This window comes from Mytilus edulis, chromosome 5 (assembly GCF_963676685.1).
Source record: "Mytilus edulis chromosome 5, xbMytEdul2.2, whole genome shotgun sequence".
Classification (NCBI taxonomy): domain Eukaryota; kingdom Metazoa; phylum Mollusca; class Bivalvia; order Mytilida; family Mytilidae; genus Mytilus; species Mytilus edulis.
Window position 1 is genome coordinate 74,683,564 of NC_092348.1, and position 16,942 is coordinate 74,700,505.

The window sequence follows — 16,942 nt, forward strand, 5'->3', positions numbered from 1 at the left end:
TTTTAAACTCTTGTAAAAAAAAAAAAGATGTCATTATAGTTGAGTACCACCACACAAGTTCATACTCATTTTGTATTGCCTTCATTCTTTTAGTTTATTAGATTTTGTTTGGATCTGATACTCCTTCCAATAGAGCCGGAAACCAAGATGTGCAGTACTTATTTAGTCTGTCACTGACGGATCCAATGAACGGCATAGATGGCGTACAACCCTTTACCGCCAAAATATTTAATGTATAATGTTTCTCATGCATATTATATGCATATTATATGCATGTTGACCGTTATCATGGTTATGGAATGGCCGTTTCACAAGTGATATCGGATATGTTCCTTACGTCGTAACTACAATCCCCTTCCCTTTCATGAATGTGACCTACCGAATTAGACTAGTTACCGGATTTGTAATCACATAAGCAACACGACGGGTGCCACATGTGGAGCAGGATCTGCTTACCCTTCCGGGGCACCTGAGATCACCCCTAGTTTTGGTGGGGTTCGTGTTGTTTATTCTTTAGTTTTCTATGTTGTGTCATGTGTACTATTGTTTTTCTGTTTGTCTTTTTCATTTTTAGCCATGGCGTTGTCAGTTTGTTTTAGATTTATGAGTTTGACTGTCCCTTTGGTATCGTCCCTCTTTTATAGTTTTAACGTTTCAAAGTTAAATTGGTCAATGCAACCATTTTTTGTTGACCTCGTTTCGCTCGAGTTATCAGGAATCCAGTACGCCATCTTTCAAAAATTCTGTATCAATCTTCTACATTCTTATATGTATATTGTTTTTTTTAAGTATCTTATATTGTAATATGCTCTACTGATGTGATTTTATGGAACTTAATTATAACATCTTCTTTTGGTAGGGTCAATGGTTATGTGAGTTTATAAACTTGAATGAATTTTTAAAATGACAATTATTTACACAAACCAATCGTTCATCAATCGAGTTTCAAGACTACCAAAATTATACACGAAAAAGTGCTTGAGGTTTTTCGAGATAAGTTTATCTTTAGCATTATAACTTAAAAAACAGTTCAGCTAGGTGACCAAACGAGTAATTTTGATTGTGTCTTAAATAATAAAAATCTGTGTTCCATATTTATTCTCTTAGATAGTACTTTTTAAATATAGAAGAATAAGAGGGAAAATATACAAAAAAATCATGACCATTTTTTTTAATATCTTGAAGGAAAGTACGGAAATTGTTTGATCCGTATTTCAACAGGATTTTATAAATTTTCCTGGATTATCTCCCTTGAAATTACGAAATTGTTGTCTGTATCACAAAATATTTTACTCTTTAAATGTTTACTTTGATGGTATCAAAGTAATGAAGATACAACGATTAATTGGTTAGTGTATAGACCATGTACAATTAAATGTAAAGCTTAAAGTCACGAAAGCCTTCATCTGCGTTGCAGTTTACCTGTTTACACTGTTTCTGGGTGTGAAACTGAACCATCATAATTTCATCCAGAACTGGAATTTGGGTGTGACTTTATAGCCCATATTTATATCATATGTACTTAATCTCTGATAGTCAAACTTTTAATAAAATTCCACATAAGTCAGAGGCGGATCCAGGGGGTGGTCATCCGGTGCCGGTGACCACCCCCTGGGTTTGCAAAAGTGGTGCACCATGTACTAAAAAATGGTGCACCTTGAACATTTTTACTTGCTAATTACTTGGTCGATTTCTTTGATATTAAGGTGTAAAAATGAAGAGACAGTCCTCAATCTTAGATTTTTTAGCAGGTAATTTATACTTTTTTTACATTACGTTTATCTAAATTTTTAAAGTTTGTATAATAACTTTTCTCGACCAATAATATTTTTTACTGTGATGCCAAAATTCAAAAATAATTTTAAAGTTTTAAAGTCACATAAATATTCTATATTGAATGAATACCTCCGTTCCATCATCTGTTTGTCTAAAAGTTTCATTCATTTAAATTTTTTAGTAACGTATACCCTCTTTCCTTCAGGAAAAGCCACAAATCAGCCCCCCCCCCCCCCCCTCTGAAGTACCAACGACTTGTAATGGACCTAGCATTGATACGAATAAAAGTGATCAGATTAAAGAAACAACCCCCGACTTACATATAAGTACAAACGACATTGGTTTTGTAAAACAATCAACACGTAAATTAACAAACGAAGAGAAATTTAATTTGATAAGAAATCATTTCCAACCTGGAATAAACTATAACTTTCCTATAAAAAAAATATGCAGGAAAGAACAGACTGTTTCAGCTGAATTGACTAAATCGCTATGATGGGCTAGTGCGCTTCGGCTAGTGTACTCACCTTCACAAGAAGGAGCTTACTGCATATACTGTGCTTTGTTTGGGATTGATAGTTTGGGAACATTATCATGCAAACAACTAACAGATATGGCACATGCAAGTACAAGACTTAACGATCATTTCGGCCGTGATGAGAAATCATGTAAAAAAAGTCATACTGAAGCTAGAGCAAAAGCTCAACTTTTTCTTGACAACATTGAGCAAAGGACTACTGATATTTAAATATTTTTTATTGATAAAGCAATGAATGAACGTATAAAAGCAAACAGAACTGTTTTGGAATCTATATGCAAGTGTGTTTTAATTTGTGGCAAACAGAATCTTCCTATAAGGGGCATAAAAAAAATTCGAATTTTAATTTAAGATTTCAAAAGGTGACCACCCCCTAATAAATTCCTGGATCCGCCCCTGTAAGTATTCTTCAGTATTGAAGCCTTGTTGACCTTAAAGAAGAAGAAGAATTAAGTAGTAAGATATTTGTCTATCTGTCAAACCTCCTTGCTTTTTATTGGACAACGTGTATTTTTTTTTTTACATTAGACAGAATAATCTGTCGTTCAAAAGCTTGTTTAGGGGGTTGGTGCTAATGTTATTAAAGCACCAACCAAAAAAAAAAGCTTTTGAATGACAGATTTTACAGTCTTTATTTTTTTCAATTCACTGTAGAAAACACTTCTTTTAATACAGTCCAGTCTTCCCCAAAATTAAGTATTGTTGCACTATTGCCAATGCTGGGTGTGACAACCGAGGTGCAACAAAATACTTTTTGTGCATGTTAAAGACATCTGCTGTTGCGATTGTGGAATGCTACAGCTCAGAACCCCCTACTCTAAAGGATCTAGTGAGGTGCTATCCAACAAAGGTTGTTGAAGGTTGTTCCATATCAATAAACTGTTGGGGAAGAAAGAATGCAGAATGTTAGAGTTCTGAAATCAAGTAGTGTGTTCACTAGCTACGTACATGTATATATATTACAGTGAATTTGTATAATCAGGGATTATGTAGAATCCCTGGTTTTTCAGGGAATATGTAGAATCACTGAAATCATTAGTGATTACATATAATCCCTGAAAATGACCAGTGATTTTACATAATCACTGAATATTTTAATAATCATTCTACAAATTCCCTAATAAGATTTCAGGGATTATGAATAATTTATTGATCCTTTGTTTGATAAACAAAATTAATATAGACAAACTATTTTTTTTTTCTTTCATTTTCCTTGCCAGATGAAATAATTTTGCTTTAAAACACAGAGGATGATCTAAAAGATATAACCAACACAGTGTTTCGAGATAAAGTTGAAGACTTCAAAATTAATAATATCAACATTCCCTTGATAGCGATAACTTTACATGTATTGTTTGTTTATTAAAATCCAGCGTCAAATGGATATTCATGTTCTATTTCTAAACCCACAGAGCATGTTATGCGTGGTACATGCAAAAAAAGTAGTGAAGAAGATTATGAAATATAATATATGTTTGTTTTTGTTTTGTTTTGTTCAAATGAACAAGAAATTCAAACTGTAAGAATTAGGGCAGCTAAATGTATAGAAAAACTTAAGATTGACAAATAGAACACAATTTTAGAGGAAGCTTGCATTTGGTGTAATATTCTCATAGCAATTCTACAGGGTCATTAAGGTAAAAAAGGAAAGGGAAACAGAAAAAACATAATGGCAATTGTTCCAAAAAAAAAGTGAAAAAGGATATCGCCTGGCCACAAAACTTGGTGTCTTTCTTGCTCGAGGAAGTTCATGTTTGCAAATTCCAAATGATTTTTTTTATTCATTTTTTTTTGGGGGGAAGGGGTACCTTCTGATGTTTCTACTGAACAATTTACTTCTCTTAAGCGTGTCATTAAAATCTGATTCGATATGTGCCGGAAAAGGTTTTTTAAAATGTGGATATTGTGGTAAAACTGATATGAAGCATATTATTTTAATATATTGTGTTTCACATTTTAATATAGTGTGCCTAACATCTAAAAAATTGGGGTTATCATTTTGATATATTGTGCTTAACATTTTACAATTTATGTTACTTTTTAGTGATGTTTTTGTGTGATTTTATAGAATAAATTATTTTACTTTAAATTCATTTTCTTTATAAATAAAACTATTTCATTTCAGTTATTATGTAGAATCCCTGACGTGTTTTCTAGTGATTATACATAATCCCTGAAAATTTTAGTGATTATATATAATCCCTAAACTAGCCAGTGATTCTACATAATCCCTGAAAATTTCAGGGATTCTACATAATCACTGATTATACAAATTCACTGTAACATATATATACATATACTTATGACGTAGAATGCAGATCTAGCATTTGTATTGCTACCAGAACATGTACTATTTTGTACATCACAATTTCACATCAGTACTCCTCTCGCTATTTTTGCCACTGTAGAGTTTTAAGTATTGATGTTTAACGCTTTTTTGTCATGTTTGTTGGTAGTTGTTCATTACAAACCTAAAGTTGATCATCTTTGTACAAATACTTTCCATTTTTTGTATGTTGAGATATGTAAAATGGTCCAAATTTCAAACTGTGCATGCTTACTCAAGCAATGGTCTTAGTAGCTTTGATTAGTTAAAAGCTTTTGCTTGTTGTTGACAGAAGTGCAAGTTTCTTTAGACATGATGGATGAACACTTATTACTCAGTCCAAAAATCATGCTGTTCAAAGTTAGTGCAATGTACATGTAAATAGCATATTATGTTTTCAATATTATTTACAGAAAATTACAAACAAAAGTAAAACAAGGCCTTGTCAATCTGTAGTAAGGTAGAGTTCCTGAAGTGGATACCTCAGGGTATACAGGGTTGATATGATAAAACTCTTAAAATGTAGAAAGTCTTATAACAACAACATGAACAACACTGCTAAGGTGTTGTGTTGTTCTAAGATTTTCTATTTTCACATATATCTTAAGACATAAAAAGTTGACTGCATTTTTAAACATAAATATGCATAGTCTGTCTCAGTTGACCCAACCCTGTAATTAGACATCCCTTTTGATGAGTACAAAGAAGGGTAGAGACTTATATGGGTTTCTTCTGTTGTCAATGTCAAATCTTTAAATTCCTTGAACATGTTGATAGCTGCTCTACAGGATTCAACCAACTGTCATGACTGTACACATATAATTAAAAACTTGCAGTTTGCTATTTTATAATCTGAATAATTTTGGGAGTTTCCATTACCACACGCACATTACTAGTATACAAAAATATTGAGTAATTTAAGCTTATATCATCTTGTTATCTGCAAGCTCTTTGGAAATGGCTTCTGTCGCTTGGCAGATTTCTAACAAACTTGCAGACATTTTTAGCAGAACACGAAGTTGTATAAATGTACCTGCATTTTTATATTTTTTTTCTCAAGTGATTTACATGGTTCCCCTTTCAAAAATATGGAGTTTTTGTTCTTTAAGGTGGTACCTAACACTACAGGGAGATAACTATGTAAAATCAGCTAAACGTTTTAATTACGTTGTGTTGTTAAGGAAATATTAAGCTTCTCAGTGATCAAAATAAGTGTTTGTGAGAAACTGCTATATAACCAGTGTAATTTTTCTGACAAAACGGTTGGTTCAAAATTTTAGAAATTTATATATTTTGGTTAAAGGATCAAAGTAAATACGTAATTTTAAGAGAATTAATGAGCCAAATTGATTTTAGCAAAAGTGTTGGGTACCACCTTAATAAAATGATTTTCGAATATTGTCCCAATTTATCATTTCATCAGTCAACATGATCTTTTAAAATATGAAATAGAATTAAAACCATGAATTACTCAATACAGCAACATCAAATACATGAAGAAAAATCATTTATAATTTATGCTTTCTTTTTATAGGTGAACAAAAATGAAAAAGTGACTGAAAAGACAAGAGGAATAAAATACAAGTATAAATTGCAGTGGAACACCAAAAAAAGATGTCAGCAACAGATGGGCTGTGTTGCTGTGAATATGAAAATTTAGATGGAGAGAGAACTCACATTCTTGCCTGTTGTTGTGATTGTGATGCTCTGGATCAGATAGTTGACAGGTTACTCAATTTGTAAAATACTACTTTCAAATTTATTTTATATATATAGAAAAATTATAATGATACAAGTTGCTCAACAGAGTAGGGGTAAACAATTTCCATTTTTTTTCAACAGTTTCCTAATTTGAAGGATCATTGCTTATATGGTAAACACAAAATAATAAGCTTATATGTACTGTACATGTATTTTGATTATTCTGCATAATATAAAAAAGAATATGTGGTATGATTGCCAATGAGACAAATATGTAACACATAAATGACAAACACTGAATTACAGGCTCCTGACTTGGGACAGACACATACATACAGAATGTGGCAGGGTTAAACATGTTAGTCATTGTTATTGGGATCCCAACCCTCCCCTAACCTGGGACAGTGGTGTAACAGTACAGCATGAGAACGGACTATAAAAATACTATAGTGGACGTGGCCTGGTACTTGTATATCCCAACAAAAAAAAGACATGAAGTACAGATCTGAGAGTACTCGCAGTTACTGACAGCTAGACCTAAGCCACTAACAACTAATAAAAAAATCATGCATCTAAGACTAAATTATCAATCAGTACACATCCAATGGATTTAGTGTAATGATGTCATAAACAGTCATAGAAAAATATGACCTTGTGCAATGCCATTTATTGAAATGACAGTAGTGTAAATGAACAGTGATTGCTTGGTACGGTATTTTAGTTATTAAATGTGTCTTTATACTTAAGTTTTAGATGAAAAACTATCATATAATATAAATTAGTAAGCTTCTGTAACAGTTTTTACTGTGAAAATTCAGCACAAGGGTTAATAATGGCCAGCATATACCATGTAAACTATTATTGATAACAAAAATATATTTTCAGATGTTTTAAATGTGAGAAAATACCAGATGGAATGGTTCAAAGGTTCTTTAATACTTTGAATGACAGATGTCGTTTTCCAGGAATTTGTGGAAAAGGGGCTGTAAGAATGAACCTGGATATCGTTGTACCATGCTGTTTTGTTGTTGCCAGTGTATATATATCAACCTATGGACCATATACAACATTCTTCATGTTGACTTTAATGCCAGTGTTTATGTTAAGTTTTTATTATATATGGAGGAAGAATACTCAAATGACTCGAACTCAGTTTTTTTACTCATGGGGATTGACATCAGTTGTGTTGATGTTTCTTGTTTTTCATATTTATACCATATGCTTTAGGAAGACACTATTGTGGGAGCATATTTTACTTTTTACAGCATTCAGTCTTATGATATTTTTCTTTATCAAAACAAAGAAGAGTCCTAGTATCTTACGACATGGGATAAAGGATGCTGCTAGGGGAAAAAACTCAAAACATGTGACAGTTAATTTAGAGAACAATACTCATGATAGAGTAGATGAGATTTTGTCACAGGAAATTGCAGAGAAAGATGTCACATGGGTAGACTCAAGACCTATAAAAGGTAAGTGTTTGTATATGGTCTGTTTATTTGGAGATTTTTTTCCAGATTGAACGTTGATTTTCATCTGTTGCATGTACTCCAATCACATGCCTATTTTCAATTATTTTTCTGTGGCAAAGCTGCTCCAAAATATATTTTTACTATTTTTCGCAATTAAGGTGGTATCTAACACAACAGGGAGATAACTCTGTAAAATCAGCAGAATGTTTTAATGATGTTGTGTTCATAAGGGAATATCAAGCTTCTCAATGATCAAAATAAGTGTTTGTCAAACTGCTATATAACCAGTGTAATTTTTCTGATTAAACGGTTGGTTCAAATTTTTTGAAAATTTTATATTTTTGTCAAAGGGTCAAAGTAAATAATTTGACAAAATATTAAGAAAATTAAACGAGCCAAATTAAATTTAGTTAAAGTGTTGGGTACCACCTTAATTCATGCATATGTTATAGGTTATTCGTTTGACATCCTGTCATGGACAAATTTGTCATTTCAGTTTCAGTTCTTGGTAGGTCATGAAGCTAGTATACATTTTCACATCCTCATGAGGAATCTCCCCCTTTTTTCACAGGGAGTCAAATAAACTACTGTTATTGTAATATGTTAGGAAAATAGTTGGTCATATTATATTAGATAACAGTCTGCACCGTTAGCTACTAGTCCGATGCCCCAGACTAGTAAATGTTGATTCGGACTAGTGAAAATTTTATATAGTCGTAAAGGGACAAGTTTTGATATTTAGTTTCCGGACTAGAGATGATTTTTTTTTGGCGCAGACTGAGATAAGTGAAAACATGTTAAGATATTGAAGACAATTAACTTAAAACAAATTATTAAAAAATAACAAATATTTTAAAAATAGGGGTCTGTTCGACAAGCGCTTTGATTTTGACAGGTCAGTGAGATGAATGTCTTTTTAGGGTGAAAAAAGACATCTCAATTTCCTACCAATTATAGATAAAAAGAGATCCAGAGTTAAAGTCAATGAGACATCAACCCAACGTCGCAAAAAGCCAAAAGACAAGTGTCTGTACTATTTAAGCATACATGGCATATGAGCCTCTATAAAACCAATGTTTCACAAAGAAAAAGCTGAAAAACCAATACAAATGCAACCATTAAAAAAAACCTATTGAATTTAGCATTTGTATATATGTTTAAAGAAGAAGTTAATACAACTATTGCATTTAAAATTTACTAATTTATTGTAGATGGGAAGTTAAAGATCTGGTGTGAAAATTGTCATTTTAAGAAACCTGCCAGATCTGGACATTGTAATATCTGTAATGCTTGTATATCAGTCAGGGATCATCATTGTGTATGGTAGGTATTGTCTACATAATGTGGATCTACTTTGTTAAACAACCTCTCCAAAGGGATCAGGTACAGGCTGCATTCACTGATATTACAGTATGTACATGATGTAGTAAAGTAACAAAAATGCCGAACTCTGAGGAAAATCTGAAATGGAAAATTCTGTAATCAATTTGCAAAATCAAAAGCTCAGATACATCAAACAAATGGACATCAAATGTCATATACCTGACTTGGTACAGACATTGTCTTATGTTGAAAATGGTGGATTAAACCTGGTTTACAGCTAGCTAAACCTTTCACTTGTATGAAAGTTGCATCAAATTCCATCATTACATGATGTGCAAACAAAACAAACAGACATACTAGATAAAAATGTCAAAAAATGGGTACAGTAGTCAACACTGTGTTATTATCTAAAGCACTATAAAAACAAACAAAAACGTAACAAAGAAACACAAAAATGAAAGACAAGAAAACATAAATTTCCCATAGCACAATATTAAAGAAAATGATGATCTGTATAAGTACAAAGAAACTTTGTATTCATATATTTTTGTGGGTACCAATTTTCATGGCTTGATGAAGACTTATATTTTCGTTGATATGGAATTTCTTGTCTTTAGCTAAATTTGCATACATTCCCTTAGAAAATTTGTAATTAGTTGAACATTTAAATTCATGGTTCCAAAGTACCCATGGTTTGTTTACATGATATATTTTTTATTAATTTTCTAGAATTCAGAGTTTAGGGGGACTATGTATTGCCAGGAAACACTCACGGAATGCTTGTTAGTTATTTCAGATTTGAAAATTTCAATAATAAAAGCAGGTGTACTTAAACATAAAAAAAACCAAGTTTGCTATCAAGCTGATATAAAACCTTATTTTCATGTACAGTTGTACAGAATTGAAAAGGATTTTTCTGTTTTCATAATAACGATTAATTGTTATATTTGTACAATCATTTTGTTTATTTGTTACATTTTACAGTGGCAGATCCAGAAATTTTCATAAGTGGGGGCCGACTGACTGACCTAAGAGGGGCCCGCTCCAGTCACGCTTCAGTTTTTTTCCCAAAAAGGGGGGCCCGGGCCCCCTGGGCCCCCTCCTAAATCCGCCTCTGTTTTATTAGTACTTCTTTTGGAGAGATTGGAACTTGTTCTAAATCTTTTCTAAGGCACCAGCCTCCCTAGAACAAGTAACTAAGCACAGGTTAGATAACTTAGATACTAAATCTACAAAATGTATTCACACTGAAATATAGTTCCCTATAATTTTCATGTCTGTTCACAAATTTGGGTATATATTTTTTTTGGGGGGGGGGGGGGGGGGGTATAGATTGCTGAATTTAATCTTTAGATTTTAGTTTCCTTTACAATATAATTGTTTATTTTTAGGATTGATTGCTGTATAGGATCACATAATCATCGTTCATTCATCATCACCATGGCATTATTTTTATTTTGTGGTTTTTATGGTTTTCACTTGACGATGACCACAGTTTGTACACCAGAGATGTATCTAGGTTGGTTCCTTTTTCCCAGCGACTGTAGATTCCTTTACATAGATTTTCAGTAAGTATATCAAATAGAATAAAGGTAGCACAAGGAAAACATAGTTCTAAAATAATTTAATATGCATATAAATTTTGAAAAATGTAAACTGCTGTTTATGAAAGAGAGGCTAGAGATACTAAAGGGGTATATAAACGTGTAAGTTAACAAATTGACAATGACATTGCCAAAAATAGAAAACAATCAAAATACTAACAACAGTATTCAAAACACAACATGGAAAACTAGAAATTGATTAACAAGAACCCAAGGGTGACATATAATATTTCCTGCACTTACACTTTCTAGAAGCTTGTAAGAGTTGTCCCTCTTAGCCATGTAATAATTGACAGATATTCTTTTTTTTTTTTTTTTTTTTTAAATATCTCTTCAATTTATCTGAAAAGGGTTATTAACCATTTGTAGAAACATTCAAACCTTACACATGAACAGGTATAATTATTAAACAAAATTGCAGGCTAAAAAAGTGTTAGACCTATATATGACTTAAAAAGATTGAAGTATTTTGTATATAATTATACCAATATGAAAACTGTATAAACATTAATGCATGTATATTGCAATCAAACTTTTTTTTTCTCCCAGGACCGCTGTAAGTTTTGTGGCTGCATGTTACACCTTGATGGCTTCCATGTTAATGTTGTGTAATTTTATCTACCAGATAGTGTTGATCAGCCAAAACACTACATCACAAGAATTCCATCAGGCTTCACGGAGAGGGCTCAGAACAAAATGTTTTACCGTGAAAAACAATATACATAACAATGGGTTCATGAAAAATTGGATAGCATTCATATTTACCAGACGAGAAGATACTGGAAATATTCCATGATTTTGAATGCTTATTTTGAAATTCAATATAGAATTATTATCTTAAATTGAAGTTAAAGGTCCTCAGACATGTCATATTGTTGATTTTTTATGCCCAACCTACATTAGAATTGGGCATTATGTTTTCCAGTCTGTTCATCCAATTTGTGATTAACTGAACATTGAAAGTGTGATATTGTTTCATATTTTATTTATGTCATACTCTATTCTATCATTGTAAATGGTTGTTCTACTGTGTTTAGTTTGAGAAATCAAAAAAGATTATATGTTGTGATTTTTTTTTATAAACAAATTTTATGTTCAATAATTTGTATAATTAATGAATGACTCAGACAAGTTGAAAAACAGCTTCAAAATGTACCTCATTTTATATATTCTTGTATTTCCAAATATTTTATTGTTGTTTCTCACATATAATCTTTGAATAAGGACGGAATGGATGAAGGATCCTTAATTTTTGTATTCTTTAAATTTTAAAGCATATATCTATCAGTACAGGAATTAAGGATTTTATTTTGATAAGATTGTGTACAAGTTACTGAGTAAATATTTATCAGACCAATAGTCCAGTTCTCTGTTTCTTTTGTCTTCAACTTTACAAGGCTTCACTGTATATTTCTTGTATAGCGATAAAAACACTCCTTTCAAAAATCTTATTCTACCCTGGTTTTACTGTTGATTGTTGCCTTGTTTTCATTTGTTCAGAATCAGGATTGAAGATCAAAGTTTTGCAATTTTTTTTTAGCATATCTGTTAATTTGTTGTTTATTTAATCATGTTTATATAAACGGATTGTAATTTATATTTTATAATTTTTTACTATTACTATATTCTACGATTATATCCATAATACTCTAAAGGTTGTAACTTACTGCTTTTTAATTTTCTTTTAAAGATTTATGTCAATATTATATGTAATACGCTTTTGTAAGCACAACTTCCAATATTGAATCAAGCTGAATTTAGTTCATTGTTTGAAATCCTACACACTTTTTTTTAATTTTATATATCTTGTTCATAAAATTCAGAAGGATTTTGAAATCAGTTTCTGATTTTGCTAATTATCATTTAAAAGTATATAAATTCTATAGATCTTTGTACTGTAAAAATCTCACAAAATGACTTCATTCTAATAACTTCATTTTGAGTTTTTTGCCACAACATTTGTACCTGTTGTATTTTTCATTAGTTAAGATTCAGTTTAAATTTCTACACCATTGCATATGCTTTCAAAGATATATTGTTTGTCATTATTTTCAAATATCATTGAAAAAAACCAACCTTAATTGTTCCCAAACCCCAAGAAGTAATTCAGAATAAAAATTAAAAGGGGGGGGGGGGGGGGGGTGGGGGGAGAGGAGTGTCAACTTTTATTTTCCATCACCCCTCATACAACAGTAAAATAATTTTTAAGTGTATAATATAGTGAAAGAAATTTCTGATCTTAATCAACTCATGTTTTACTGAGGTGTATTCCCATATAAAAAATTATATGAAAATTTAAATAATAGCGTATTATATTTCAGTAAATACACTATTAAAGTCTTGTTTTAAGAATATATAAAAAAGAAGTGAATCCAGTTTTGTGTATGAATTTTAGATATTACATAAATGTACCTGCACATATATTTATCTTAATATAGTTTAAAAGAGGGTTTGGTTTGGTTTAGGTGAACGTGGTATTTATTATATGCATGGTATTTATCATTTTATTTGTCTATCTTTTGTTATTATTTTAGAATTATAATATAAGTAGTTTTAGAGGTAATAATTTCCAATTCCAAATGTTTTATGGGTACTTATAAAAAAAAATTAAATTATTTTCTAAATTCATTATTTTTTAAGGCCATTATACTCTTCATTACATTGTAAGTCTCAATCAAAGTGTTAGAAAATGTTTCACAATATGTTATGTACTTTTTCTGTAAATTGATTATTTGGTGCAGCATTTTATTTAGTATCCATTAAAGTATTTGCGGGTAAATGTATTTTAAAAAAGGTATTGCTTGGGAATAGATCTGTTGAACTTTGTCTTCTTTTATAACCCTTTTCAGCCCTATCTAGTCCTGTTGGTGTCAAAGGTCAGCTATGTGTACATGGAACAAACGAAATTAAGCTCCCATTACATAAATAGTACTAACTCTTAGCCATGAAATATTGGCTCTCCATGTTTTAACGAAAAAAAATTTTTATTGTGAGTTGCGGTCACATTGAAGTACCGAAATATCCACATCTCCTGTTACAATATATAAAACTTATCTATAGCAATGTATGTAAGCTATCAGTTAATACTATTCTTCATGGTGGTATTGAATTTGAAATTCTTCAAGCATAAATGACCTTTAGCCTAGTTGTAATTTTTTTTTAGGTGTAGTGTTATGAACCACTTTTTAGAAAAGATGTTCAACATTCTTATTTCATAAGTCAGCATGATTTTAACATGTGCTCATATCTTGCTTTATTATAATTGCTTCCCTGTTGTTAAATTATAATTTTGTTTTGGTACCAAACACCTTGAAGAAAATTAATTTGGCTCATTTAATTTTCATAAAATCTTGACAAAATATTTAGTTGACCCTTAGACTAAATATAAACATTTACAAAAAACCTGAACCACACACGTTATTGGAAAAATCTCATTGGATATACCAGTAAAACAGTTTGACATACACTTATTTTGATCATTGAGAAGCTTAATATTTCCTTATAAGTAGAAAGTGATTCAAACGTGCAGCAGATTTTAACAGAGTTATCCCCCTGTAGTGTTTTGAACCACCTTAAAGAGAAAAGATATTCAACGTTCAAATTGATTTTTACATATGCTCATTTTTTGCTTTAATATAAGTGCTTCCTTGTTGTTAAAATTTGTTATTCGTAGTTCATTAAATTATTTAGCTGATTTTGTATAGTATTTTACAATTTTGTTAAAAGGAGAAGGTATGACAATGCTATGATTTCGGATCCTTAAAATCAGAATCAGAAAGTATCATTTATCTGTCAGAGGTTCACAGATTTTTTAATATTGTCTTTTACAGGTGCCTTAAATTTATGTGTTCTTATTTTACATTTGAAATCTTGCCTACAGACCTTCTATTTGAGTTGTAATTAAATTATGGATACGAGGAACTGCATTATCCAAAAAGATATTTTTACCACAAGATGTCTTGTACAATGTCAATGATGATGATTTAAGTAAAATATTTTTTTGTAGAACCTGACAGTTTTTCGAAACTATATTAACCTACAAGTCTTAAAATTAATATGGTTTGTGAGAATGGTTTGACAAAATATTAACTTGCCTGGGTTGTAGTCTTAGTGATTTTTTGTGGAGCCTTGTTTGATGCACATATTCAGTATACCAAAAACCATATGTAAAATGGCTATTTTTCTATAATAGTGACATCACAGATGCTATTTCTGTACAAAAACTTCAATGAACTAAGGAGTATCAGTTTTTTTTCATTTATTGATAAACGTGATAACTATGGTTGGGGTATTTTACCGGTTTGCTTTTTCAAAGGCCAATAAAAACTCTAGTCATAACTTCTTGTTGTAGTCAAAATGGCATTAATGTTGAAAGTCTTTCTCCAGCACATAATTATCCTTAACACATTGTGATAAGTTATATTCAGGATTTTTAAAACTCTGTGATCCGTTCGAAATTCCTTTAACTTAAATTCAATATTCTTAAAAGGTGTCTATAATCATTTTAAAATCACCTGTTCAGAAAAATGTTAATCAGCCATATTTCTCCGATTTACTCAATAACATCTATTTAATTTTGAAATTTTTGCTAGAATTGTTCATATTTCAAGTGAAATATGCGAAATTTTACAGCAATACAAGAAAGATGAAAATAATTAAGGAGTTAGATATTTAAGTGTTTTGAAGTTAATAATTAAATTCTTATTTTCAAAATTTTGCCATCTTCTGCTGTAAAATTTCTAAAAAAAAACAACAGAAGTTTTGCTACATATGCTTAACAAAATTGTGTTTTTTCATCAAAATGATTTCTTTAAACGATTTAGTACTTTTTCCGTCAAGAAATTCCGAAACTTTATAGTAAAAGTAGGACATCTCAATTAATATCATTAGTAAAAGACTCAAAAACTATATGAACATGTACTTATGCAACACTCAAATTTATCTGTGATCAAAACTCATTCAAAGATTTAAGATCATTTTAGATATGAACAGTTTCAAAAAAGAAAAAAGCTATAACAACAGTCTTTAAACAGATTTTTGTACTGTTCAATATACAACAAAAACAAGTTTAATTGTTCCAAAAGAGAGACCAATCTGATGACAAATATGTCTAGTCAGTTTTATGCCCCTGCTGTAGTGGAGGGGGGTGGGGTTGTTAATTTTATCTTGTGTTAGCAATTAAGGCTATTTCAGAAAAAAAAGTATTGGGGAAGGGTTAAACAAAACTTGTTGGATAAAACTTGTTGTATACCTTTTTTATTTGTTACAAAATTGTGTTGCTTCTACCCCTTTCACCCACATGAAAAATATCATGTGGTGTCTGAGCTTTACAAGTACATGTTCCCTCATTTTTTATGAATTAATAAATTACTGATCACATCTTGTGCATAGGATTTTTTAAAATTATTTAAGTCAGAAAGATACTGTTCATTACTATAGAATATTAAAAAAAAAAGAGTCAAATTTATTTTTGAAAAAAATTGAGTATCTGTGTAGTATATACAGGGAGATAATCTAAACTAAATTCTGCGTTCAATAATTTTTCAGAATTTGATAAATTAAGTTACCTCTAAAAGTGAATTAATACTTGTTTGCTGTTATGTGTCATACTTTATTATTTTCTTAACAACTTTTCAACAAAAACAGATAAATTAATGAGTATATTTTGTTCTGGAAAAGTTATATTCAGATTTTGCTTCTAAATGCTTTTAATACTGCCAAGCAATGTTATAGTTATTATTGTTAGAAATGTTATCCAAAGTTGAATTAGATAAAGTTGTTTTTTTCTTTGAACTTTTAAAATGAATATATACTATGTTTATCAAAGTGGCATTCACTTGTTATTGTTTCACTATGAACTGTTTACATTTTATGTTGTCAAAGAAACACATGGAGGTGACAACATGATGTTTAATGAAAGGCATACTGCTTCTATTTTCATGGGTACCAATTTTGGCGTGGATTTAAGAAAAACAATATTTTCTTGGATATTTGTTTATATGGTATGGCAAAGTCTTTAAACAAGCCTGAAGAAAATTTGCATTTTAATAAACATTTAAATTTGATGTTCATCTTTGCCTATGAAATTTATGAAAATTGTTATCCCACGAATTATAATGAATTCACAGTACATAGTGTCATAACTTCATTTTGTTCATCAGGGTATTTGTTTATGTGATTATAATGTTATTAAGTAGGTTTT

At 30.6% G+C, this 16,942-nt stretch overlaps 1 protein-coding gene across 1 annotated transcript; it reads left to right on the forward strand.

Moving 5' to 3' along the window:
- The first annotated feature begins 1,229 nt into the window (after positions 1 to 1,229).
- On the forward strand, positions 1,230 to 15,823 carry LOC139524466 (palmitoyltransferase ZDHHC23-like). The gene is made up of 8 exons (XM_071319258.1): positions 1,230 to 1,348; positions 6,175 to 6,367; positions 7,227 to 7,813; positions 9,025 to 9,136; positions 10,528 to 10,704; positions 11,290 to 11,994; positions 12,093 to 15,229; positions 15,278 to 15,823. Exons 2-6 carry the CDS (start codon positions 6,255 to 6,257, stop codon positions 11,534 to 11,536), a joined length of 1,236 nt encoding a protein of 411 aa, XP_071175359.1. The 5' UTR covers positions 1,230 to 1,348; positions 6,175 to 6,254; the 3' UTR covers positions 11,537 to 11,994; positions 12,093 to 15,229; positions 15,278 to 15,823.
- Positions 15,824 to 16,942: the final 1,119 nt, after the last annotated feature.